The following is a 26,005-nucleotide window of genomic DNA, read 5'->3' on the forward strand; positions in this document are numbered from 1 at the left end:
AACTATCGCAAGAAACATGCAGCGTTCGTACAATGACAAATCCGCTTGGTCCACGAGATCAGAAGACAGGTAGGCGATCATAAAAGGGTTCTGCATTAGGAGCCGAGGATACTTCCCCCCCTAAGTTCCCCCCCCCCCCAAAGTTCGCTTGCAAAATCAAAATGGCATTGCCCTCAGCATTCCTGTCAACCTTGCTTTAAAAACCAAACACTAAGGAAAAGCTGCAAAGACTGCCGTCATCATAGTGCTGGCAACGCCGGCGCACATGCACTCTGAACGCGGTGAAATCGGCCTATTGAACAGACCGCATACCTTAAACAGGTTTGCATCATAGGTGCATGGTGCCGTCTGAGAGAAGCGATGCACAAAGAGAGTCTCCAGTAGCCGCTTGACGTAGTGGATTGTCCAGCAGGCGGCTGCCACCCTGAAAGGCAAGATGTAACACATCAGCGTGAGAATGCATTCACGCAGGCTGGCATTACCAGGCTAACACGAAACAGTGTGCAAGTGCGACAGAAACGAAAGGAAGCTTTCCCTGCCTGCCACAGTGCAATTTCGCGGCGACTCGTCACCGACTGTCTCCCCAAGTAGAAGCTGTCGCTACTCTAGCCACCATACTGTCGCTGCTGGAGATACAATCACTTCCACGAGGTTTCGTTCATGTGACTTGACAACAGACGCATTGGAGTATACAGCCAACAGCGTTTCTGGCACTGTGCCGAGCTTGCTATCTTCACACAGTGCCAGAAACACTCTCGAACATCTCCTTCGACGCGTCGGGAGCAGAGTCATGCGAAATCTTGTGAAAGCTGATAATTGCACCAAAAGTCATTGCTTGAGAATATCGCCCCTGAATAAAGCCAACCATAGTGTTGCAAGGTTCGCTCCCCGTGAGAACTGGGGCGTGGTCATCGCCGAAATCCACAGCACGGTTCTCATCGGAGCTTCACTCCAATGAGAACACACCAGATGTGTAATGGCGCGACATCGCACTCTCCCCTGTCACGCTTCATTCCATGAGCATAGTACAAGGGGTCACACCAAGATAACACAAGAAATAAGGTAAAGATTTCGGTCGCCACTGTACACTGGTTGAATAGAAAAGTTGGCACTGCTGCAGATTCTTACACAGTCAAACATGAATATCACCAACACAAATATAATGAATTATTGGATACAACGAAGTAAATATAGAATTTTCTCGATATAAACATGTAAGAAATATGTGCTTATCATGAAGGCATTTTTGTGTCATGCGAACTTTTGAAAGAATTATCTGTTGCATAATCTCTGCACAGCAACAATTGAATTTGGCCTGCATTTTTGTTGTTCGGTTAGTTGCCCATTACAAATGATATTTGTTTCAAATATTTAAAAAAAATTGCAAATAGGAGGTGTTGCTTGACCATCATCTAGATTTAGTGGCACCTAGCTCAGTGCAATTTATTTGTGCACAAAAATTTATGCAACGAAATGAACAGTGACTGCAAAACATGCAACTCTGCTAAATAGACGCTCCGAGCGAAGCATTGTACACATTTTACCACAAATAGTCACTAAGAGAAGCCTTGCCAACAAATCCATGCCATCTTAGAAAAATACATGTACTCGCCATGATGCCCATGCTGTTTTTTAGCTATCGTGGTACCCATGTGCTTAGTACTGTAGCAAAGAATGAAGCTCGATGTTTCAATGTATCGAGTGAACAAAAGGCATTGCAAGGTTCTTTGAATGCACTAGCGCGCCAGACTGCACAGGAATGACCCTGCGACACTTAAAAAAAAAAAAAAGAATACGAACTTGACGGCAACGTCCACTTGGTGGCGTGATGCATACTGTCCGTATAACCACGCTGGCCTAGAGACAGTGATGAGGTACAGGGCCAAGGGTCCAAAGTACTCCACCATGAATACCTGCCGGGCACGGCACATATGAGAGGGACCCTCGCAAGAGCTTTTCAAATCAGCATTTATCGAGTTTACTGTTTAGGTTGTAGGAACGGGAGCAAGTACAAAAAAACTACGAAGAGCATGACAAGGGCTCCGACATGTCTTTTTTTTTTTTTGCAACCATCATCAGCCTTATTTAAAATTCTACCATCTTACATGTCAAACCTTGATCTGATTACGAGGCACACCGTAGCCGGGGGCTCAGCATTCATTTTGACCACCTGGGGTTCTTCAGCGGCAGGAATTATGGCACTGCAGCCCACATGTTAACACCTCAATTACAGTTCTAGCACGAGGTTCGTCACCTTGCTCAGGTCAAATGAGGCGAGTGGAGAAGCGCATTTGCAGGCTCAGTCTCGCATCAGCCGACACCACCCTGTGCCTGCACATGTCCCAGTTCCGTAACACCACCTAATTCTGTGCCTTCTTCGAGAACGTTCGCACACCTGCCAACTCTCCTGAACTTCCCATAAACTTTACAAATTTAGGATCGTCATAGGCTTTTATTAATCTTGCACAAAATAAACTCTGCTCTGTAAAAAAAAAAAAAAAAAAAAGGGAAAGTTGGAATGACAGGACAGCAAAAAGAAAAGAATAGTATAAGAGCATCAAATTGTGACTGTAGGTACGCTGCTTTCTAGTGGCAGCACAAAAAGCCTTATAACACAGGCACAGCCTCTACATATATACTTTTCTATGGCTTACCGGCCCCATAACGCGAGTCCGACCAACTTTCTTCTCTCCCACTCTCCTGACACTCCACATGGGGCGCTATAAGCTAATCACTGTTAATAAAGTTTTTATGCATCTTGTAAAAGGCGTACGCTCACAGGGCAAACTTGAAAAAAAAATTGTGCTAGCTCCCCTCCATTGTGAATTTTAATGTTTATGAATTCTTAGGTTCACAAGTTGGCAGGTACGCTTTTGAAAGTCTCACTTACCGTCTTCCAACCAATCTGTGGCCCTAGGTCCTTGAGGTACAGCCGGTCGCCAGACTGAAGCCTGAGGTCTCCAAGAGTGCTCTCATCTTTCAGTGCTTTCGACTCTGCACACACCACCAGTACATTCTATACAAATCAAAGCAGTCTGCACCGCACGTCTGCCAGTGCGACCAGAATAAGAACGGGCCACACAGGTGTGCACCATGGTACGAACCACGGTTCTAACCCTCCGAAACCTAGGCCCAAACTGCATCCATCCTGCAGTTTGTTTGGATAATGCTATCGATAATGACAAGCAGAGCAAGAAGCAAGTGAAGTCTGCAACGTTCCTGTTTCGTTGCACACTGATCAACAATGGTCTACTTTTCTTTCACGACTGTCGTCTCTACTCGAGGTACACATACAACTCTGCTATGAACATATATCCTTCGCAATTTCCGACAGCCACATGGCACACCAAGATGTGATAAAAGTTATTTCTCTAGGAAAAATGTGCCTTTTAACTTGACACCACTATCTCAAACAAACTAGGAGGAGGAAAGTGGCACCTTTTGTGCTCAGAGAAATCCACCATTCCCTTCGTCGAGGATTCCCAAGGGGCATTGACACACAATGACAAGGTCTTTGAAATCGCTAATGCATAAACGGAAAAGTCGAAGGAATGACTTACTTTGGTCAGTCTTGATTGACTGCCTCTCAGGGTAAAGCTTTGGCTCTGCAACGAAAGAAGAAATAAATTGAGCGTCGATACATGCAACTACTGGCAGGAAACAACTATTTGTTTAGCACAGGCCTTTGTACCATGCATTAAAGAGACTCCGTATTGGGGGCCTCTGGATTAATTTTGATCACCTTGGGTTTCTTTAATGTGTACACCCATTGCACGGTGCACGGGTGTTTTCGCATTACACCGCCGCGACCGGGATTTGATCCCACGCCCTCGGGCTTAGCAGCACAACACCAAAGTTTTAAATTAAATTTAATTATGGGATTTTACGTACTAAAACCGCGAACCGACTGTGAGGCACGCCGTAGTGGGGGACTCTGGGAATTTGGTTCACCTGGGGTTCTTTAACGTGCACCTAAATCTAAGTACACGGGTGCTTTCGCATTTCGCTCCCATCGAAAAGCAGCCGCCGTGGCCGGGATTCGATCCCGCGACCTCGTGCTCAGCAGCCCAACACCATAGCCACTGAGCAACCACGGCAGGTCAACACCAAAGTCACTACACCACCACGGCGGGTATCAAACGTGCACTGCGTCGGTCAGGTGCCAAGTGCCATGCTGTCTCGTCTCCGCTCATGGCGATTGGCCACGTCAATGTTATTTTGCAAATGATGACAAAATGAACAAATATATAATGTGCAGGCTGACTTGATGAGCGACGCTGTCATCAATTCCGAATGACACTTTCCTTTCCTGTCTAGCAGCACACCATCAAAATGACACTCACTCCGGCAAAGTGTGCCACTCGTTTTCTTGCGTTTCTCGTTTTGTGTCCTTGATAGGTTGCCAACCATCCACGTCCAGAAAGATTTACCTTTAGTATTTGAGATGTCTAATATGCTAATCTACCTGAACTAGACAGACATTCATCTTCGGTGTCCCTTTGAAAGAAAGCATGGCATCGGCTTGTGCACATTCGATAGGCTTACTTACTCAGACGGTGCACCTGTTTTTTGACATCCAAGATTGTTGTGCTTTGATTGAGCTGAAAAAAAAAAAAAGAACGAAGGAATCGTAAGCCATCGCAGCAGACGACACCACAAAGGAATCAAAGCACAGAATCAAGTGCTTGTTAAGAAAATGGCAAGACGAGAGGCAAGATCACGAGCGTTCTCACTCACCCCATGAAGCTTGGCGACCTGTTTGTTCGAGCTGGCTGCAACAACCTCAATCTGCAAGTGTGGATAGCACAGGCAGATAAGAAGATTATAAGATATCACGAAAATGCTCAGATGCAGTATCAAGCCGATAATAAAAGATAAATCACAGCGCATTAGACAAGGGACGACCGCAGAACCAAGACACACGGAGTGCTTATGTGTGTCTTGTTTAAACGGTCCCCCCTTGTCTAGTGCACCGTAATTTACACATTATGCAAGCCAAAACAGCCCAAATTTCTGTTTTAGTGAGGTATATTGCATAATAATGTGTCTCAAATATTTCATACCCCAGCGACGCCCCTCATGTGCTTAGGGCATTGTAGGCAATTCAATAACTAAATAAATATGAAGCTGACAGCAAGGCACACCAACACAATGGGTCTTCTTGAGTAACACTTCAAAAAAAAAAAAAAAAAAAAAACTTATTCAGAACAAGTCATGCAAAACGATGAGCTGATATGTAAAGTCCCATCGCCTGCATTTTCACAAGCCAAGTGTAACCGGCTGCAGTCTGCAAGCGCGCCAGCTTTTCCCGACAGGCGTGCGAAAATTAAGAGTAAGGACGTCGTGGCGGAAGTAGGAAACATGAAAAGGAGTGTCCTTTTTTTCTCAATTACCGCCGGCCTCGAAAACGCGCCCGGCGCTGCTGCACAAAGTTTGTCCAAGAACTCCGTACGTGATAAGCGTTACATTAATTTTTTTTTTTTTTTCTCGTGAACCTTTCTCGCGGCTTCTCAAACTCGCGCCCGAGCTCTCGGCTAGCAACGACGCGAGGCGCAAGACTCAACCCGAGAACCGTTTTCCGGCCCCGCTAGGTAATGGGGCTCACGGTTTCATCGGATAGGCATTACGTGCGTCAGGTTTGTGTTCTCGCGTCTCCTTTTCCTGCGGCTACGGGCGAACGAGGAAATCAGGAGCGCTAGAGGAAAGATTACACGAGGGAAAAAAAGAAAAAAAAAAAAAAAAAAAGTACGAGCGGGAGTAAACGCGTCGAGTGGTTCGTCGGCTTCTTGACAACCCTCTCCTCCCCCTCTCACTCACGAGGCCAACTCGCGTGTGAAAGGATCGCTAAGAAAAATACATGTGCGTCACAAAATAAAGGAAAGTAATCGTGTTCGGCGCTTTCGGCGTAAAAACCCTCCTCGCTACGCTTCTATGCTTGGCGCGTTAATTTGTACTTTAGACAAACACAGAGTGCATTGACGCGAGAGTGGCGCACGACACCGAAAAAATCCAAGCAAAGTAGAATTGACAAACACCAAGCGAACAGCGGTTTTTTTTTTTTTTTTTTTTTTTCTTCGCTGCAAGCTATGGGGCTGTGTCTTCGCGCCGGTATCAGTGCCGACATCAGTATCGGGAGTCGGGCATGTAGACGGTGCGATAGTGGTGCCCTTGATAGGTGGCACGATATTGCCGGCTTTCGAAATGAGATGCTGTCAAAGCAACTGTCGCCGGCGTCGAGGTCAAATGATGCCGGGTTTAGATCGCCGGAAAACACTAGGCATTGGAGCGCCGCGTTTCGAACACGGTTTGTCTGCAACTGTCGGAAAAGCTGTTCGCAAAAGCGTCGATTCGAATTTCAAAAGCCCATCTGAGCTCGAACAATGAATCCTCTCTGCAGTCCTCGGAGGGCGCTTAGAAGCGCTGCGTCATGAACTCACGAAGATAATCAAAATATGCACTAAAGACTTCCCGACTTGTCCGCGTTAGTTGTGTTCTCAAAACTAAGAAAATTCACTCGCTTACCTCCATGATGATTGTCCTTTGACGACGATGACTGTTTCTTCAGTAACGCGAAGACGAAGGGTGAAGTAAGTAACGAAGGATGCTCTTGGGGGAAACTGGCCGCCGCGTCAAGTCGGGCTTGGGTGCCCGACCTCGAAGGAGTGGAAGAGGGCGGCGATCAGCCGTCGAGACGATGGAGAGATGGAAAGTGATGTGCGAGAAGTCGGCGACGAGCTCGTACTTTTTGTGCGAAAATTTTGTAAGTGTCGCTACCGTCGCAACAGCTATCATCATCACTAGTTGATTAGGGTTGCCTGTTTTATTTGCTTTTCTACCAAGTTGTCGGTAAAAATGGTAACTTCGATAACGGAGTGGGTAGGAGAGCTTATAGAAAAGGTTTGTTGGTTTTAGATTGCTCCTGTTCGCCAATATATTGTCCTAAAGCGTTGCTTTTATCATCAAGTGGATAGTTTTGCGTGCTCTGTAGGTTCTAGAAAGTTCTGGAATGTTCGGGGTTCTTCGAAGAAGCATTGTTCACAGCGCCACCCCTAGCGGCAGTGGGTCGTCTGTAAACCGCCGCAGCTGCGCCCGGCTGAGCGACCGAGTCGAGCCTGTGATCACGAAGTGGGGCGGCCGTTCGGCAGCTCTGCCAGCTCCTCTGAGGCGTCACAGCATCGCGATATGTGCGTGTTACCATGCACCGGCGTTCACTGACTCACTTACGCAGTGTGTGCTAAATGTTCGAGTCTCATGTCGCGCTGTGCAGGTGTGCCTGCAGCACAGCAACAGTGCAGTCAGCTGATTGCTTCACAGTAGTTGCAGTGCCGGCCACTTGATAGCGCCACTTGCTTGTGTGACGTCACTTGTCGGACACAACGTCACGGATAGAGTTTTCGAGACGTTTCTGGAAGCCCGTTTCCAACGTATATACGCGTTGGCCGTGCCGTTGCCGTGGCATAGAAGAAAGATTCTTCGTTTGTGTGCATCCACATCGATACGCTTTTTGGATTACCTGACTCGCAAGAGTACCGACCTTCATTGACCTACAAGTCTACCTACAACACCAAAGGTAAGCTTATGTTGTTATTGAATTTTCTGCCTTGCTGGCGGTGGCTCTTCGCCCGATACTGTACTCAGGCTTGTTCACGCTGTTGGCGTTCCTTCGCCTGATTCAGTGGAATGGTAATGTTATGATCAGCTGTCTGACTCGCAATTAGCGGAACGTTCTACCACAATTACGTACGTAGTAGTGCAGCCTGCTTTACATTGTCGCAGGTTTGCGACGCCACTTCTCCCGCCATTTGCCTAGGCGTTAGTTCGATCCTCTGATAGTTCAAACATTCTCGCGTTATTATTCGTAGAATCGCATTCATGTAACCGCACTATCATGGTTTTGGGTATTATGATTGTGGCGTTTAATAATGGTTTTTACCAAAACAATAATTTTTGATAGCGCGAGCAGCAGTCCAAGCGTTTCGCATGGTCTCGTTCGCAATCGGGAGTGTTCTCACTGCTCGTAAAGTGATTGCCCATGCAATGAGCTCTATTTGCTCGTGACATAATACCGCTGACGTTAACCGCCTAATGATTGTTTGACGGGCTGTGTAAGTCAATTGCGCGAGTGCGTCTGGTTACCAGCTGCTACCTAGCGCGTCGTCAACTTTCAGCGGTTCGTGCCGTATGCCCTCCGTGACATTGGACAAGTCGCCGTCGTCCACGAACCTTCGGCTAGTGCGATTGTCAGTTTTCCCGTCCGGCGATGCTTGCAACAGCCTCGTATATTTCGAGAGTGCAGCTTCGTGTGTACGTGGCGTCTTGGGTCGGGCTTATCGCGTGCCACCAAGCGAGCTTTCGAGAAACTCGATGTCAGAATAAAGCAACGCCTGTCTTTATAGGAGGCGTTGGAATAAAGTTACGCTGAGGGCTGCAGCGAGTCTATCATTGGAGGTCGCGGTTCTTTGTTTTTTATCCGAAGGGAACGTTCTGGGGTTTTGCGCAACGCCGACACCATTCGGCTCTGGTATGCGTACGTTGCGGCAAGACCGGGCTGCTTGCCCGGTCAGCGCGTTCGGTCGGGACTCGGCTCTCGTAGAACATTCTGGGCGCGGCCTGGCTCCTTCGCCAGGGTTTTTTCCTGCGCAGGAATACAATAAAGATGAACTCATGGATGTCATAGGTTCGCGATATTTTCGTAGTTCATCCTTGCCTTTTCAATTGCAGCATTGTTTCTGTGTGGTATAAGTACGACCGAAATAAGAAACACTTCGGTAAACGTATAACCCCAGCTGCAGATCGGCTTAGCCATACCACCGTAATTTTATTTGGCGCACCGCTTTTGACACGAAAGTACACTGACACTTGCATAGTTCCAGAAAGCACGTTAATTTAGCTGTGGGGTTAGCATTGTTCAACTCTGGCCTAAGGAGCACGTCCGATTTCTTCTTTTTTCTTTTTTTTTCTCTCTTTTTCTCATTCTGAAACCACTTGTGTATGTTAACCTTGTTCTTGTCATCTTTTTTGCAGGAGACGATGGGTAAAGACTACTATAAGATCCTCGGCATCAGCAAGGGTGCCAGTGATGACGACATCAAGAAGGCCTACCGGAAGCTCGCCCTCAAGTACCATCCAGACAAGAACAAGTCTCCGGAGGCCGAGGAGAAGTTCAAGGAGGTTGCCGAGGCGTACGAGGTGCTGAGCGACAAGAAGAAGCGGGACGTCTACGACCGCTTCGGCGAGGAAGGCCTCAAGGGCAGCGCCGGCGGAGGCGGCGGCGGAGGAACCAACATGCCTGGAGGCCAGTCGTTCACCTACACCTTCCACGGCGACCCGCGGGCCACGTTCGCCCAGTTCTTCGGCACTGACAACCCGTTCGAGAACTTCTTCAGCTTCGGCGGCGGACCTGGCGGGCCCGGCGGCATGAACATGTTCTTCAGCGGACCCGGTGGGGGTGCCGACGACGACATGGACCTGGACGGCGACCCCTTCGGCGTGCCCATGGGAGGCGGGAGACCCGGCGCTAACCCGTTCCGGTCCCAGAGCTTCACGGCGGGCGCCCGGCCTGGCAGTGGCGGAAAGGCTCAGGGCAGGCAGGACCCTGCCATCGAGCACGATCTGCACGTGACACTCGAGGAGGTTCTCCGCGGCTGCACCAAGAAGATGAAGATCAGCCGGAAAGTCATGGGACCGGACGGGCGCACGCCCAAGCGCGAGGAGAAGGTGCTCACCATCAACGTCAAGCCAGGCTGGAAGGCTGGCACGAAGATCACCTTCCAGCGCGAAGGCGACCAGCTTCCCGGTACCATCCCGGCGGACATCGTGTTCATCATCCGCGACAAGCCCCACCCGCAGTTCAAGAGGGAAGGCGCCGACATCCGCTACACTGCCAGGCTCACGCTCAAGCAGGTAGGTTCCCGTGCTCCGTTCTTTGTTTCAGGCTCATCAATTAGTTTTGTCCCCCTGCTGGAGTTCAGTTAAATGCTGAGGTGGCAACAGCAAGATATTTTCAGATTGATCTAGTACTTTTCATGTTGTAGAGGTTTGGTTAAGGTTAGAGTTTGGAGCGTTAATGAATGAATGAACAACTTTATTTGTCAGGATTAAAACCCTGCAGGATCTGCGGGGGTGGGCGAAGCTTATCTAGTGAGCTTACTTGCTATACTGTTAAGTCTTAGCTGAGCTCCTATTTCTCTAAGTGCAGTTTATCAGTGCTCGTTTACTGGAACACACAAAGACTATGAACTGTAGTTCACTTCACAATACACAGTTCACCAGACTGTGCTAATTTCTCTATATGCATATCGCTTGCCAGTGACCGCAATACTGAACATCTGTGTTCCTGTTCGTTTCAGGCTCTGTGTGGAGTGACGATAGAGGTGCCAACATTGACCAAGGGCAAGATATCACTGCCACTGAAGGACATCGTCAAGCCCACAACAGTCAAGCGGATCCAGGGCCAAGGCCTGCCGTACCCCAAAGACCCAACAAAGCGTGGTGACCTGCTTGTCAGCTTCGACATCCAGTTCCCCGAGCACTTGTCGGAAAGTGCACGGCAAATACTCTACGACACATTGCCTCCCCATGTCTGAGCAAAGCAGCATAGACATTTGTGAAGAGGACATACGAGACTTTTTTAAAGCTCATCTTGAGGTCGACAGCTGGGGACGAACGTCGCATGTATTTCTGTGCAACGATAGGACTGGAACAAATTTTTTCTCGGAAGTTTTTATACTTCGACAGAGCCCCCACAAGGACACACCAGTCTGCAGGAATGATGGACGTGACAGGTCGACGCCGGCCACAGAGTGCAACTCTCGTAGTGACATCCGCAGGATGCCTACACTAGTTGGCCGTGTCACCGCTGGCCGTGTCAAAGATGGGAAGACTGCAGTCGGAACCTAGTGTGACTGCACAACACCCATGCCTTGTGGGTGCCACTGCATCGTCGCATTGTAGGATCTCTCGTCTTCACATGTTTTTATAAGGTCGGCAGACGTTGCGGCTCTGCATTTCACGGTGCATCAAGCCGCTTGCCCACTGAAGTTCCCATGGGCTGCAGTCGTCTGCCCTTGTACATAATGTAAATAATAGCTTGCATTTTTCTTTTGAGCACAGGTGTGGGCGCCCAAAGTATACCTGTGCCGCGCTAGTGATGCTTTGTACAGAGAGTACTCCTTGTCGCTGTAAATAAACACTTTGCTACGTTGCGATTTGCTTTCTGTTCTTTCAACTTCGCGCAATGGCCTTGGCGCTGTTGACGCCGGTGATTGCCGACTCGATAACGCATATTGGTGGGAACTGCTGTGGGAGCTTGGTGGGAGCTGCTGTGAAAAGAATGTCAAAGAAATTAACTCTCCGGATTTTCAACCTCGCTTCAAACGGTTAAAAGGGGCGACCGTGTTCGCTACATTAGCACTCAATCGCACTCTAGTAGAGGCACGAGAACCAAAGTTAGTGTCGCAACATCAGCAGGTGCCCTTAGAAGTACTGCCATGTTTATTCCGAGAACGGGTATAACGTGCCTTTCCAGAGCAACATTCCCGTTCATTGTGGGGCTTTATTTCTAATTAGAGTTAGTGTAAGGCAGCATACGCAGTAGTTCTTTCTATTTCCCATCTGCCAGCAGCGCCATCCTGCAACGAAGCGAGCAAGGAAGGGTGGCCTCCAAGATCGGGATGCAATGCCACGAGCTCGGAGGCCACGCATTTATTCGACGATGGTTCAGGCACTCGAGTGATTTATCTCTATACATTACTAGCCCCAAAGCTTACGACGTTGGCAAGAAACTATACGGCTAGCCTGTCCCGACTGCAGCTGTCTACTCGATAGCGACCGCAATGGAAGCAAAGTGTGCCTTTTGCACTTGCCTCCCCCCCTCCTCACCCCCAGGCACACTTTTGAAAGCGGGCACTTTTGACTGCACACTGGCAAATGCAACAGCTGAGGTCAAAAAAATTTTTTTTCAATGTAGTGGCCACGTAGGTGTGATGTTTCTCTTTAGTACGTATCACGTATATATTTACAGAAAACTAATTCTTGTGGCAACTGCTCGAAAATAGCGCGAAATTCATGGACCAAAGGAGCACCTGACACACGCAGGTACTGATTTCGTCCGGATGTCAATCTCGCTCCGTGTGAGGACACTGCATGCATGATATTCCAAAGATGCGTCCTTATACTTTAAATATTTACTTACCTGTGCAATAACATATAGAGTAGAATGGGGTCATGCCGCAGCCTTGATTGAATAGACTTTAATCAAGAGCATGGCTCAGTTGCCCGAGCACTAGGAGGGAGTTCAATGTTCTTAACAAAAACCGCCAAGTCCGCGGCCATGATTCGAGGCATTGTCCGTGCCTCAAATCAGCAGGCTGCTGCGAAAATACTTGTTTGATTACAATCCTTGCGGGGTGGGAGGCTGGACGTAACGGTGCGGAACGGATACATCGTTTCTCTCGTGAACTTTTGCACCAATTTTTGAGGAGGTTTGTTGCATTTAAAATAAAAGTTTATATCTAGTGTCTGTAGCAAGGGGAGGTTTCATTTCGGCCATCGATGTTTTTAAAAAGACATCTGAAAATGAAAAAGAAAAAATAATGAGACCAAAATTCTGTACTGCACGCAATAATATATACAGGGTGTTTCAGCGAACACTTTCAAAAATTCTGAAAGGTTGCCTGTGGCAGATAGCACAATTTTAGTTCAGGAGCTGGTCTACTCGAAGAGGCGGACATTACTTGCACAAGAAATTGAACTGCATAGTCGAATAATGAACAAAAAATTACTAAGTTTTAACTAATTACCTGATGGCCCATATTGCAAGTTACAAATTGCAGCCGTGGAGTTCGCAAGGCGGATCCACTTGGAACGAATTTTCGCATAAAGCGACGTTTTGTTAAGAAATTAACTGGAACGCCAATGCATTTCTCCGCAAACTTCGGGAATTAATATCTCGAAACTGGTGTCCTCCCGAGAATTCGTTCCAAGTGGATCCGCCTTGCGAACTCCACGGCTGCAATTTGTAAATTGCAATATGGGCCATCAGGTAATTAGTTAAAAACTTAGTGAATTCTTGTTAATTAGTGTACTATGCATTTAAATTTTTTGTGCATGTAATTCATGTGCATGTAATTTGTGCATGTCCGCCTCTTCGAGTAGACCAGCTCCTGAACTAAAATTGTGCTATCTGCCGCAGGCAACCTTTCAGAATTTTTGAAAGTGTTCGCTGAAACACCCTGTATAAACTGGACAGCATTGGTGTCTCATACAGCGCTCTGAAATAGACCACTAATTAGGCAGTAGAACTTTCGCAAAACCATTGCAAACATTATTATAACAATTTTACGTAAGTTCTAAATTAATATACGTACTTAGTCCGCTTAATATGGTCTAACAGATGCATTTACCTGCGATATATATATTTGGTGCAGCATTACAAATTTGCAAGCTTCGAACTTAATTTTTTTTTTTTTTTTTTTTATCTTTCCACCTCTTGGGAATGTTTCTGAAAACTTCCGGGCCCTGAATCAAATTTGTTATTACTGCAGTCACTTTGTCTTTCAAATGCAACCAATTTAATCAAATCGGTCCAGCGGTTGTTACATAACAGTATTTATGTGTTTTGCATGTAATTGAACAGATGTACTACCATATAGCTCGGTTTCCGTCAAAGCTAGACCGTATACCTGAGTGCACGTTAAAAGTGGTCAAAATCAATTCGGAGTCCCCCAAAACGCTGTGCCTCATAATCAGATAGCTGGTTTATTGGCACATAAAACCCCAGCGTTTAATGAAACGTATGTCCCTCGAAAGAGAATAATAAATAAATAAATAAAAAATCTGCGATGACTAATGGTGTGTCAAAGACGTGCTTTATGCGGAACTCTGATCTTAAAGATAAAAAAAATATGTTTTACAGCTATCACAAACGTGGACAACACTTGAGCACAGCTTCAGCATGGGAATTGTTTGCAATACAACAAGTTTGCACACGTGCGAGCGCGTACTATAGTCCGGCCATGGACGATGTAGTTCTATCCAATGCATTGCAGGGGCCTAATTCACATGCTTTTTCGCACGTAAGTGCTCTTTGCATATCCCCATGCAGATGCACACAGAATCTCGAGTTCTTTACAGGAGAGAACTGCATTGTAAAAGCACCGCAAATATTTTTTTTTACGGATGGAAGCATGTTGAAAACTAGCGAATATTAAATCGCTTTCCCTAAATCGAGACGCAACAATTTCGCTTATTTTCTTAGGCTGCCTAGAAGTAAATGATTCATATTTAATTACAGAAAAAATCATCTGCCATCGTGCATTCACTCTCGAACTGGTGCGCCTGCCCAGAAACCGTGCCTCTCTTGCAGCAAGCTCATTGGGATTTAATAGTACTCGCTTCCACCGTTCTCTCTGCTTTGAGACTTCACTAAGTATATTGTCACATATCCCTTAGATATTCTAAAGAAAACGAATGTTCGACAGTTTCGAGTAGTGAATTCTCGAATCGAAGTGCTGTTGTGTGTTACGAACTCCGAAAACAAAAAAAAGAGAGAGAGAGAGAGAAATAAGCACAAACGTAAATCATATACCGTTATCATTCTTAACGACTACCCGCCGTGGTTGCTTGGTGTTGGGCTGCTGAGCACGAGGTCGCGGGATCGAATCCCGGCCACGGCGGCCGCATTTCGATGGGGGCGAAACGCAGAAAACACCCGTGTACTTGGATTTAGGTGCACGTTAAAGAACCCCAGGTGGTCGGAATTAATCCGGAGTCCCCCACTACCGCGTGCCTCACAATCAGATAGTAGTTTTGGCTCGCAAACCCCCGCAAATTAATTATTTACTTCCTCCTCCGCAGGCAGTGTGCGCGAATATCTGGTATATACGGAGTTGCGCTATGGAATGTACGCGACTCGATCGACTGATAACGCCTTAGAGGTGTGCTGATACATTTGTTCTGTGTATCTCTCTCCGCGACGGTGCGTTCCAGCGACGGCCAGTTGCTACGAGGCACCACAGAGATTGCGTGCGCGAAAAGGCACGCATGCGCAAACGCATCTGGGCGGAGGGAACGAATCGAGAACTCCGTACACTGCAGCAGGACTGGACTCCGAAAGTAAGTCGTGCATTTTGTCGCCCATTCATGAAAAGAAAAAAAAAAGAAAAGAAAACGTCGCTAATTGTTCAATCCGAAGCACAAGTGCAGAACGCACTAAGGGGAGCACTTTATACACGGGGAATAGGCCAAAGTGATTACAAGAGTATAGAATGCTGCCTAAAGAGACTGCCCCGTGATATTAAGCCCAGATAAAAAATAAATGACATTACGCGATAAATTACTCGTAGGCAGAGCAGGGCTGATCGACGCAGAGCAGTATGAAAGCTTTGTCTTACGCGTAAATTACGACGAAGAAAATGTGCTGAGCAAACACAGACTTGTTGAATGTACGGGGTGTTTGATATTTTGAGAAATCACCTGTGGCATATAGCACAACTCTAATCCTTGAGCCTGATTTCTCAAAGGGGCGGACATTGTTTACGCGAGAAATCGAAATTCATAATCGGCGTCATTAACAACAATTCACTAATTAATCATGTTTCTAATTATCTAACCCCACATATTGTGGCCGGGTAGTAGGCAAGGAGGATCTACATGAAACGAATTCGCCGGATGACACCAGCTTCGAGTTATTAATTCCCAAACTTTGCGAGGAAATACATTGGCGGCCCAGTTACTTCTGTGCTTCAATGCATAAAACGGTGTTTCGTGGAAAAAGGAAGTGGAACGACAGTGCGTATTTACCCCAAATTTGATGGCGCATATTTCGAAAATGGGGTCGTCCACAGATTTCAGTTCAAGCGGATATGCCTTGCAATCACACCGGATACAATTTGTCAATTGCAATGTATGCCGTAAGGTAATTAGAAACCTAATTAGTGATGTTGTGTTACTTAGTGTATTTTGAATTTGAATTTCTCGTGCAAGTAATGTCCGCCTTTTTGGGTAGACCAGCTCCAGAGCTATAATTGCGCTATTCCCCACAGGCGATCGAGTTTTAAAGCTTATTTGCTAAAAGACTTTGCAGAAACCCCTGGCTGGGTGTGAAGTGAAGCTTTCCTGAAGCTCTTCCGCGAGTGCAAGCAGGTTTGTTCACGCTCTTGATTCGATGAAAATTGTATTAAAAGAATGTGCTAGCTGACTCGAAATTACTGAACATTTCTACGGCACCCACGAATGTAGTGGTGTAGCCCGCTTCGCCTTGGCGTAGGCTGGTCGTGCACTTCTCTCGTCATTTGCCTATTCGCGAATGCAATAAGCGCTCGCTATACCTAGAGGGCCGCACCGAGAAATAGCGGATCCAGGTTCAAGGTTCAAGCGAAAGAGGGTCTCTTATCACGGCATGCGCTGAATGCCTCGTAGCTCTCAAATCGCCGTGATACCGCCGCGCACAAGCCGGAAATGAAAAAAAAAAAAAAAAAAAACAGGAAGGAAAGACAGCAATGTATGATATCATTGTTTCTGGAAATTTAGAAGCAGACGGTGCGCGTCGGGGACCGATATGGATAAAGGTTTTGCGCATTCAGTAAAGTTGACTGATACCCCTGACACACGGGCGCTCTAAAGTCCTTTAGGTGAGGTGACATCTACTGGAAAGGCGTTCAAGCGCAGTGACACACGACAATTGATTTCGCGGAAATAAAAAAAAAAAGAAGGTGGGGGAGGGGGGGGGGGGGGAGTTAGGAAGACGCAAACATTCCTTGTCGCCGTAAACGAGTGCACGCGTGTTGTCGCCGCCAAAGCTGGAAAAGAGGACGCAAACTGCGTGATATCATTGCTGGAACGAGAACTCTTCAAGGACGTCAGAGTCGTCGTCGAAGACAATGACCCAGCCTCTAAAAGCGAGAAACTGCCACTTCGTGCATGAGAAAAGAAATATCACCCTTCGTTTCCCAGCACCTCATCATCCGGAAGCGAATTCCCTTGCAGAGCGAATGATAAGGGACTTGAAGATGTACATTAGATTATACCCCGAATTCCAAGGCGGCTGGAAACGAGCCTTATAAGGAGCCGTAGCACATCACAACAGATCATATACAGCGGGCCTGGGATGCAGCCCACATTTTGCGGCATTTGGCACGAGCTCATGGCTGCCAGCGGGTCACGAACTGGGTTTAGTGAAACTAATTGATCTGAAGGAACACCCCAAGACTTCTCAGCAGCGAAAAAAATATAGAGTTCCAATGAAAAAGAATTTTGACAGCAGACAAAGCAAAAAAATGCCTGAGATTGAACCAGATTCGTCGGTTCTGGTCCGAAAGGGACTTGATTCGAAAAGGCCCTTTACAGGACCTTACTTTGTCGTCAAGACAGTCAGACACCAAGGACTCCTGAAGACAATATACTACCAAGGACCAGGTGAAAATTTTGAAAAGGCTTCAATTGGGAATGTGCGGCCGTATTATTATCCTCGTGGTGGCCAAGACAGCTGATTGGGAGTCTGTGGCGAACCACATCGCCAGCGTAGTAATGCAGAAGAGAAGACGACGACGAAGTTAGACGGAAGAATGTAGGAATAAATGGGTTCTACCTACAGTACCCTAGTGAAATATTTACATTATTATTATCAGAAACAGCTAAGCTCTTTAACCTGGGCGTTTGCCGTCAGGTGTAACGCCGAAATGTGGGCCGATCTTGGTGGTAGTGCATAAAGGGTCCAAGCGCAATGGCACATACCTCTGTGAACTAGAGAAGCTGTTTAAGCTCGAGGATGGTCCGTCGGGTGTACGCCGCAAAACCTCCGCCTGGCGATGACGTCACCATGCGTCGCGTAGCAACGTAGCAACGCCTCGCCCCAGCTGCGCCGAGCCTCGCCACAGCTGCATGAGCCGTAACGTCATCGCGCACGCCGCACCGCTTCAATTTAGCTTTACCAAGCCATGACGTCGCCGTGCCGAGTAGTTGCCGCGGCTGCGCAGAACGGAGCTAAGCCGTGACGTCACTGCGCCGACCCACGGGATAATAGCTCCGCGTTTCATTACGCAGATATCCGCACCGGTACTTCAAAGGGGGCAAGTTGACACCGTTTACTGTAACTTCAGCAAAGCTTTTGATGTAGGCAGCCACTCGCGGCTTCTGATCAAGCTTACGCACATTGATGTTGACTCGTCACTTGTCAATCTCTTGCGCAATTATCGTCTTGATAAATCGTGCTATATTGACGTCAATGGCCAAACGTCTTCTTTTTTACATGGCAACTAGCGGAGTCCCTCAAGGATCAGTATTAGGACCACTCCTTCTTCAAGCGAAGCTTGTATTGCATTACAAATTTCGGTGGCGGCGTAGTCACGCAAAAAGTCATGTGTGGCGCATACCCGCTTTGGATATGCGGGTATGAGCCAGGGATATGCTGGTATGAGCCAGGGAGAAGAAATAAAGAAAGTAATAAGGAAGAAAAGAAAGAAAGAAACAGGTGCGGAGAAAGCTGCGCCGGCGCCGGATCACGTGACGCGCGCGGCCAATCAGTGTCGTTTCGTGTCTCGCGAGGGAAAAAAAAGGCAAGGAAATGGGGTTGGCGCGCGCTCCGCCGGGCTTCCCTAGCCTCAGATCTGTTTCGGCGACCGGACTACAGAGTCTTTATAACGCTTACTTTCGTGGCCTGGATATCTTTCATAACTCGCTGTCATCGTTCTTTTCCGAGCTTAGACTCCTGAATTATCAGTAAAACCGAAATAATTGAAGCTTCGATAACAGATATTGTCACGTTGTAATGACGGCGAAGAATCAAGCACTAGTGAAAACTTCGAACAGTGAAAACTAACTGTTTATTGGGTGAACCTGTGCCCAGAAAGAAAAGTGACACTCGATGGTCGACGATATAGCGTCAAGTACAGTCGGCGATCGGCGAAAATCTGATATGCGGCTCAAGCACTTCCGCTTTTATACATGACACGTCGAACGTTCTAACTTAATCGTTGGTGTACGCGTGCATTCCCGAAAGTACTACACAAATCGCGTTGCGCATACAATCAGGTTACACTAGGTTCGATGACAACAGACAACGGATAGTCATCGATAGCATTCGAGAAGGTTCCCATACAGCGATAACGTTTAACCTTTGTTATCTGATGAAAAGCGGCAACCGGAGACAGACAAATGACCACACGTGTCAATATTAATGCTGCAGGTATGGGCTTAGCCATGACTCTTCCATTTCATTCGACTTATCGCGGAAAATGCGAAAGCACTGATACCTCCAAAATTGATCCAGAAAGAATGTCACGTCTATATAACTGTGGGCTTATAGACTAGTGCAACCCTGGCCTCCAGATCAGGTCTGCTCTGTTTGTCCTGGGCCCGCTTGTTCATCTTGCTAATCTTGTTCCTGTTACCCTTGCAGGAGACGATGGTTAAAGACTACTACCATATCCTCGGCATCGGCAAGGATGCCAGCAAGAACGACGTCGTGGAGGCCTACCGGAAGCTCGCCTGCAAGTACCATCCAGACATTAACAAGTCTCCGGAGGCCGCAGGGAAGTTCAAGGAGATTGACGAGGCGTTCGAGGTGCTGAGCGACAAAAAGAAGCGAGACTTCTACGACCACATCGGCAGTAGAACCGGTGCGAATCTAACGTTGTGTTTTATCTTGAAAACGCACATGTGTGATTTCTAAATCGCCCACCATAGGGATACGTTCACGCGTCCTACTTATGTGCTTGTCAGATAGAGTTAGGGGGTGATCGACGCCGCACAGTATGAACGCTATTTTTGACGCATAATTTATGGTGGAAAATAGTCTAAAATCTTTCCTCTTTCTTACAGCGAAGCTGTATATATAGCTAGTTTCCAGTGGATCGATGTCTGTATAGACCAAAAGTCCAGATGATAGCGCAATCAATACCGGGCCGACTTGCGGCGGAGGTGAAGCAGGCTTCAAGCACCCCGCCAACTTGCAAAAATAAGTTTACTATCTTGGGTCCAAATACAACCCGTATCATAAATTAAGCCGATAAGAACAGATACTACACTTTGGCCCGCGTCGGCCATGTCTACGTTCGCACCATAAACGTGTACGCCATCCCGCGTAATCAAACTTGTGCCTACATATCTGAGTGTCTTCTGTCTCCTGGCGTGATGCTCTACGTAGGCTTCTTTCCTCAGTTCGGCTCCAACTGTGAAATGGGTAGGCTGCGTGTAGTACGGTCTGAAGAAGAACAACGTGCCTACCAAGAACGACGGCGTAAACAGAAAAGGGAATGGGCGTGACGGCAGCGGAAGGAGACCACCGACTATGAGCGGGCTGCGTACGCCAAGCGTAAGCGTGCTTCCAGCCAGTACCGCGATGCGGAAAGAAATGCGAACCGTCCATATGGCCCCCATCTCGCAAACTTGGAACGTTACACCGGAGCAACGGTCAATCACCACATACACAGCTTCGCTGGTCATCCACCTTCACAGAGTGGAATGGCACAGAAATTTTATTGCGATATCAATTATATGGACACTCCAAAGCAGATTTCTGCCGTCGGCGTCGCCGTCGCCGTGAGGTTCCGTATGACGTCAATGGAGATGAAATCGTCGCCGCGCGCCGCCGAACGCTGTATGTGCGAGTGAAAGGGCGCGAGGGACGCACGCTTTCACGGGGAGTGAACCCACGGCGGAGAACAAACGCGCGTTCTGCGCCGTGCTCCCGGGCGCCTACTTCCGGGCTGCAGAAGTAGGCGTCTCTTTCCTCCTTTACAATCACCATATATGTAGAGCAAACGCGCCTTCTTCCGACGCGCGAAAGGCCGTGGGGGGGAGGGAAGGGAGGCGACGTTTAGCTGCGGCACCAAGTGCCTATTTGTATCAGAGGCTCCGGCAACAGTCACCAACGCCGCACGCATTTTGTGCGAACGCGGGCAAAACGCCGACGGCGTCGACAACAGTTCTGCGTGTTGCCGGTGCTGCTGCATGTCCAAGTTTATACAGCTGATAAAGCTACTATCATTACTCCGTATAGCTCTCTACAAATTTGCTGTCGCAATTGATGCTTCGCCTTTCAGGTGAAACTGCGACAACTTTCTTTTTCTTCTAGAACATGTGTTAAGGTCGTACGTTGTAGTAACTCGATTATTTAAGCGCCGCGCCCTGTTTTCCCTTCACATTGTCGCAGTCATGTGGCACATACACGTCTTTTAGAATCACCGTGGAGCATTTGCTCTTTCCCGCAAAGCAGCGAATCTCCTCTGATGTCATGGTGTGTCAGGTGGGTCGCAAGGTGCTTCATTTCGTATTCAAGGTAAAAATGTTTTTTTTTTTTTTTTGTTATAAACCTTCTGGCATTTCATCGTCACCTGAAAAAGAAAGAGAAAAGAAAAGGTTTTGATTGTTTTGCAGTTAGAAGAATATGATATGACAGGCTTTAAAGATCAGGAGTGTTTTTTGTACCACGGAATGATTCTCTCGGGGAAAAAAAGGAAAAATTAAACAAACCAGGAAAAGAAAGGAATTATGCGCTGAATGCGAGTTTGATTAAGAGACTGACGGAGCAGACGTTATGAAAATGATTATGAAATAATTGAAGCAAAACTAAAGCGAAAGTTTTGCGTGGAAGTGGGATATCCCTCGTGCAGCGCAGGAAACTGGACGAGTATTGACATAAAAATGGCGCAGGAACTATCGACGATGATTGTCAATATAAGCGAATAGCCGGCCGGTTTAAAAAAATATTCGCTGTATTGAATGAATGATGAGGCATGTATGTATTTGTTTCAGGGAGAATATTTAGATAGCGTTTATTCCTTCATCGCGTTATGTACCGTAAGAGATAGAGCCGTTAACCAGTACGCTTGAAAGGTGGTGTAGTTAGCTATACACAGATGCGCGGATCAGACGGGAATGTCCGGATGTCCTGACCCCCCCCCCCCGTCCTCCTTAAATTTTGATGCACAGCGCCAGCGTACGGCACGTGGCAAACTCATGAAGTTCTTCCCAGCTACTTTGTTCTGGAGAGACAAGAAATGGTGAATGATTTATTGATGAGAACCCACCAGCTTGTAAAAGAAAAATCATTATCTTCATCAGTCCCCATCTCAGTCAGACTTCACCCCATTAAAAAAAAATAGCGTAGCTTTCACTGTAGGCGCAATGCTAAAGAGACAGCGGAGCTGATGGGCACCTAGCTAGTCCTAGCTTCTGGGCTAGTGATCCCCAGCATTTTCCGGAATTTATTGGTTATTAATCGACTATGCTAATTGTGTTTATTGGTTATTAATCGATTAGCTATGCTAATCTATTAATAACCAGTAAACGTTCACACGTCCTAGGTGCTGAGCGACAAAAAGAAGCGAGACTTCTACGACCGCATCGGCAGTAGAACCGGTGCGAATCTAGTGTGAATCTAATGCGAATCTGCGCGTGCGCGCCAGGCGCGCAGGCGAAGACGACCCGAGCCTCCGACAGTATGGTGGCGCCATCTAGTTAACGTGCCTGCAACCGCCTCGTGCGACGAGATGCGATTCAGACGCGATGCGATTCAGACGAGGCGCGCAATCAACGCTATCCCGATGTTAGATGTGCGCCACGTATTCTGGGTACCTCTTCGGTACACGTTGCGTCTCCTCTCAAGGTACGAACCGCTGCTCAAGAAGTGAATCGTAGAGCTACGTGCGCGGCTACAACCAGGCATCATCGGGCTCAGCAGACTACTGTGCATTACAACCGCAGCTCGCCGTCGCACGGCGGACTGTTCAGATCGTTCTCGTCAAAATCGAGGCGAAGACACTTTGCCGCGAAGACTTTTTGTGCTTGGTGCCAAAATTGGAGCTACTCTTGCGCCGCTTAACCAGCTTACGCTGTGACTATGCTGCGTGTGCCGCGCAGGCCTGTAACTGATTTTTTTTATTATTCTATTATTTTAACCCATAACTTTTGATCGTAGTTGTTTTAGCTTTCCTGCTACCATTTTCTTTTTCTCTGTGCGCCTGTATTTAGACCTTCGGGTATTCTTGCGCACTTAAACTAATTGATTGATTGATTGATTGATTGATTGATTGATTGATTGATTGATTGATTGATTCAATCAAGACACTGCAGGAGCAACCGAGCGACACCAAGAGCCGACCATTTATTACGACGTGCCCGTGTCACTCGAGGAAGTGTACAACGGTTGCACAAAGAAAATTAAAATCACGAGAACGGTGACGGGCCCAGACGGTCAGACGCCGAAGCCGGAGAGCAAGTTGTTCGATATCAAAGTGAAGCCCGGATGGAAAGAAGGCACCAAGGTCAGGTTCCATGGCGAAGGTGACCAGCTTCCCAACACCATCCCCGCCGACGTCGTGTTCATCATACGCGACAAGCCGCACCCGTACTTCAAGAGGGATGGAGCGGATGTCCTCTACGTCGCAAAGATCACTTTCAAGGAGGTAAGTGTTACGTCTTTTCTCTCTCATTGTTCTCGCTTCGTTATACAGTGGTCAGACACCTAGAGTAGCCCCCACCTTTGCCGAGAAAAAAAAACAAAGCAAAAAAAAGAACTTGAAGGACGCTTAAGCTTCGTCTTTATATAATCATTTTCTTGTGGTACGTGACATCGGGGAACGCCTCGCGAAGCACTTACAGTCCGAGCACACGTAGGGGAAGTGGGGCGAAAGCTATGCACAGTGTACGGGCGGCGCGCAGCAGACGACATGCCGGGATGACGTCACGGCGCATGCACAGTAGCGCGCAGCTGGTGGGAGCTCGGCCGAGCCGCCGCCAGAGGCGCCTGCTGCAGTCACGGACACCGCGAGCGTTCGGCGCTAATGCAGAGAAACGGAGAAGCGCAGATGGCGTCAGCAGCACTTCAGCGCGTTACCTCGTTGGTGCTGCTACAATTTGTTTCTCTCTCACGCTCGCTCTCATTTTCTCTTTCTCTCTCCCGAGCATAGCGCGCGACGCGCGCTCTCTCTCTCGCTCCCATTTTCTATTTCTCTCTCCCGAGCATAGCGCGCGACGCTCCGCGAGGTGGTTCCTAAGCAATGCAGTGGCAGGCGGCACACATTACGGCCGGCTTAAACAGCTCCGCTGTTAAAACAAAATAAAGGGGCGATACCACGAGAACAAACTCTGCGTGACTGAAAGTTAAATTTATTGAAAGGCTTTATATAAGATTGAGTTCACTTTTAATCTACTTCAAGGCCACTGACGTTAATGAGCTTTTAATTACATGCTCGAACTTGCGTGAGTCGCGTCACTCACGCAATTAAGCAGTCCAATCTTGGCTCATATGTTTTATCGCGAATGTCGTCCTCATGCGAATAGATGCCTGTGAACAAAAAAAAAAAACACCGCAAATCCACGAGGGGAATGATGATGAGTGGGCGAAGCACCGGCCGGGGGATCATTTTTGCCGTCGGCGTCGCCGTGATCGCCGTAGAAAGTCCCAGGGCGAAAACACCATCACCGCGCGCCGTATGCTGTATGTGCGAGTGAAAGCTTGCGAGGGAGCTTAATCTCGCGCGCGGGAGGCAGGAAAAAGGTAAGGAGGCGCGCCGTCTTCCGTCGCGCATTAGGTTCCGGAGGCAGGGGAGGGAGGGGGGGGGGCGGCGTTGTACTGCCGCAGCAACTGCGTAGTTCCGCGGCCGCGTGCGCCATACCTGCGTTAAGGGCGGAGTCTAGGCGCTTCGACGACTCACACCTTTGTGCGTGCTGCGTTCTCGCCGTTCAGCTTGCGTAGATGCGATACGCAGCACGAAGGTCACTTCGCTCGCTGCTGCCGCTTAGCTTCCTCACACCAGCGTTTTGACAGCGAGTTGCCGCGCTCATCGAGTTTGATGTGGTCATGTTTGCCTTTGCACGCTGACACTATGCTTGTTAATTTAGTTAGAAAGTGAATGCTTGCAAATTTATGCGGCCTATAAATCTACTATCCTTACTTTGTATAGCTGTCTATTAATTTGTTATCGCAATCGATTTTTCGCCTTTCGGGCGAGACTGCGACTTTTGTTTTGCATCATTGATTCACAGGCTCTGCGCGGGACAACGCTGGAAGTGCCCACCCTCACTCACGGCACGATATCTGTGCCGCTGACGGATATTGTGAAGCCCACCACCGTCAAGCGCATCCCGGGACAGGGCCTGCGTCGCTCTGACGACACCAGCACGCGAGGCGACCTGCTCCTGAGTTTCGACATCCAGTATCCATGCAAGATGACGGACACTGCTCTGCGAATACTCTGGGACACATTGGATCCCCTCGTCTGAGAAATGTTGATGCGGGCAGAACTTCTTGCTTAACTCCAACTTGTCCACTGAGAGTTTTAGCGGATGTACACATTCAAGTCTCTTTGATCCATTCCGCAACCCGTTAGCGACGTTTTCAAGCGAATAAATTTGCGTACAATGACAACATTTGTGATATTTCATGCTCGTGTCACTGATCGAAAACATAATCTGAGTCGACCAAATATTAAGGCGTTAGCCTTTCTTGGCTTGTTACTCAGTTTTGCGGCGTTGGCGCCGTCCGCAGTGGTGCGCCGATCCCGGAGATTGTGCAGTCTGCAGTTCCTGTCGACTCTTCAGTAAATCTCTTTGGTTCAACTTCGATAATTACCAGTGGATATGTTCCCCAAGGGCCACTTTGCATGCGCCGCTTTCAGTGAACCTCCTTGACGCCAACTTGGGTCCCAGTGTTATCTGAATATATGTTCACACTGGCGCCATGCGTGAATCGATCGACTTTTACTCGCGAAATAATAAAAAAAGGAAAGAAAGTGAGAAAAAATCGCAGCCATTCCACTCTGTGAATGTGGGCTACCAACAGAGCTGTAAAAGAACTACACAAAGATCACTGTTCGTGTAACTAGAAAAAAAATTACTAGCCCTTCCCCTATCGAGAAAATGGGGGTAAGCAAAGCTTGTGGCAAGACGACGCTGTCGCAGGCGTTCCGTTACGTTTGCCCTAAACTCAGGGTCGGTGGCTCATCGCTGACGTTTGGCCCCAACATCGCGCTCCCGCAACTCGGGGTCCGCGGCCCTTCGCTGA

At 47.9% G+C, this 26,005-nt stretch overlaps 3 protein-coding genes and 1 non-coding gene across 5 annotated transcripts in view; 2 read left to right on the top strand and 2 right to left on the bottom strand.

Moving 5' to 3' along the window:
* LOC119432651 (probable very-long-chain enoyl-CoA reductase art-1) overlaps positions 1–6,759 on the bottom strand; it is a 12,163-nt gene extending 5,404 nt beyond the window's left edge. Inside the window, exons 1-7 of the mRNA XM_037699808.2 lie at positions 6,523–6,759; positions 4,738–4,788; positions 4,550–4,601; positions 3,561–3,605; positions 2,891–2,994; positions 1,801–1,913; positions 313–424 (exon numbers count right to left, since the gene is read on the bottom strand). Coding sequence (XP_037555736.1) covers positions 313–424; positions 1,801–1,913; positions 2,891–2,994; positions 3,561–3,605; positions 4,550–4,601; positions 4,738–4,788; positions 6,523–6,528 — 483 coding nt within the window. The 5' untranslated portion in view covers positions 6,529–6,759. The remainder of the gene's footprint in view (positions 1–312; positions 425–1,800; positions 1,914–2,890; positions 2,995–3,560; positions 3,606–4,549; positions 4,602–4,737; positions 4,789–6,522) is intronic.
* A 434-nt stretch (positions 6,760–7,193) lies between these two features.
* Positions 7,194–11,207, top strand: LOC119433632 (dnaJ protein homolog 1-like). The gene is made up of 3 exons (XM_037700889.2): positions 7,194–7,570; positions 9,025–9,903; positions 10,350–11,207. The coding sequence occupies exons 2-3, from the start codon at positions 9,031–9,033 to the stop codon at positions 10,584–10,586; spliced, it is 1,110 nt and encodes a 369-aa protein (XP_037556817.1). The 5' UTR covers positions 7,194–7,570; positions 9,025–9,030; the 3' UTR covers positions 10,587–11,207.
* Positions 11,208–15,011: 3,804 nt separating this feature from the next.
* Positions 15,012–25,722, top strand: LOC119433633 (dnaJ homolog subfamily B member 4-like). Of its 2 annotated transcripts, none has more exons than XM_049658845.1 (5): positions 15,012–15,114; positions 19,397–19,561; positions 22,305–22,359; positions 23,074–23,405; positions 24,988–25,722. In XM_049658845.1, the coding sequence occupies exons 1-5, from the start codon at positions 15,043–15,045 to the stop codon at positions 25,222–25,224; spliced, it is 861 nt and encodes a 286-aa protein (XP_049514802.1). In that variant the 5' UTR covers positions 15,012–15,042; the 3' UTR covers positions 25,225–25,722. The 2 variants fall into 2 exon arrangements, with proteins under 2 accessions (XP_049514802.1, XP_049514801.1); XM_049658844.1 differs by having other exon boundaries at positions 23,065–23,405; positions 24,988–25,720.
* Positions 19,857–20,043, bottom strand: LOC119434203 (U2 spliceosomal RNA). Its single transcript, XR_005188583.1, has one exon. It is a non-coding gene; the product is annotated as a U2 spliceosomal RNA (small nuclear RNA).
* Positions 25,723–26,005: the final 283 nt, after the last annotated feature.

The sequence above is a fragment of the Dermacentor silvarum genome, chromosome 11 (assembly GCF_013339745.2).
Source record: "Dermacentor silvarum isolate Dsil-2018 chromosome 11, BIME_Dsil_1.4, whole genome shotgun sequence".
Classification (NCBI taxonomy): Eukaryota; Metazoa; Arthropoda; class Arachnida; order Ixodida; family Ixodidae; genus Dermacentor; species Dermacentor silvarum.

Coding starts and splice junctions, on each gene's coding strand:
- LOC119433632 (XM_037700889.2), top strand. CDS start 9,031: ATGGGTAAAGACTACTATAAGATCCTCGGCATCAGCAAGGGTGCCAGT. Junction 9,904..10,349: donor CCAGGCTCACGCTCAAGCAG/GTAGGTTCCCGT, acceptor TGTTCGTTTCAG/GCTCTGTGTGGAGTGACGAT.
- LOC119433633 (XM_049658844.1), top strand. CDS start 15,043: ATGCGCAAACGCATCTGGGCGGAGGGAACGAATCGAGAACTCCGTACA. Junction 19,562..22,304: donor AGATTGACGAGGCGTTCGAG/GTGCTGAGCGAC, acceptor CACACGTCCTAG/GTGCTGAGCGACAAAAAGAA. Junction 23,406..24,987: donor CAAAGATCACTTTCAAGGAG/GTAAGTGTTACG, acceptor ATTGATTCACAG/GCTCTGCGCGGGACAACGCT.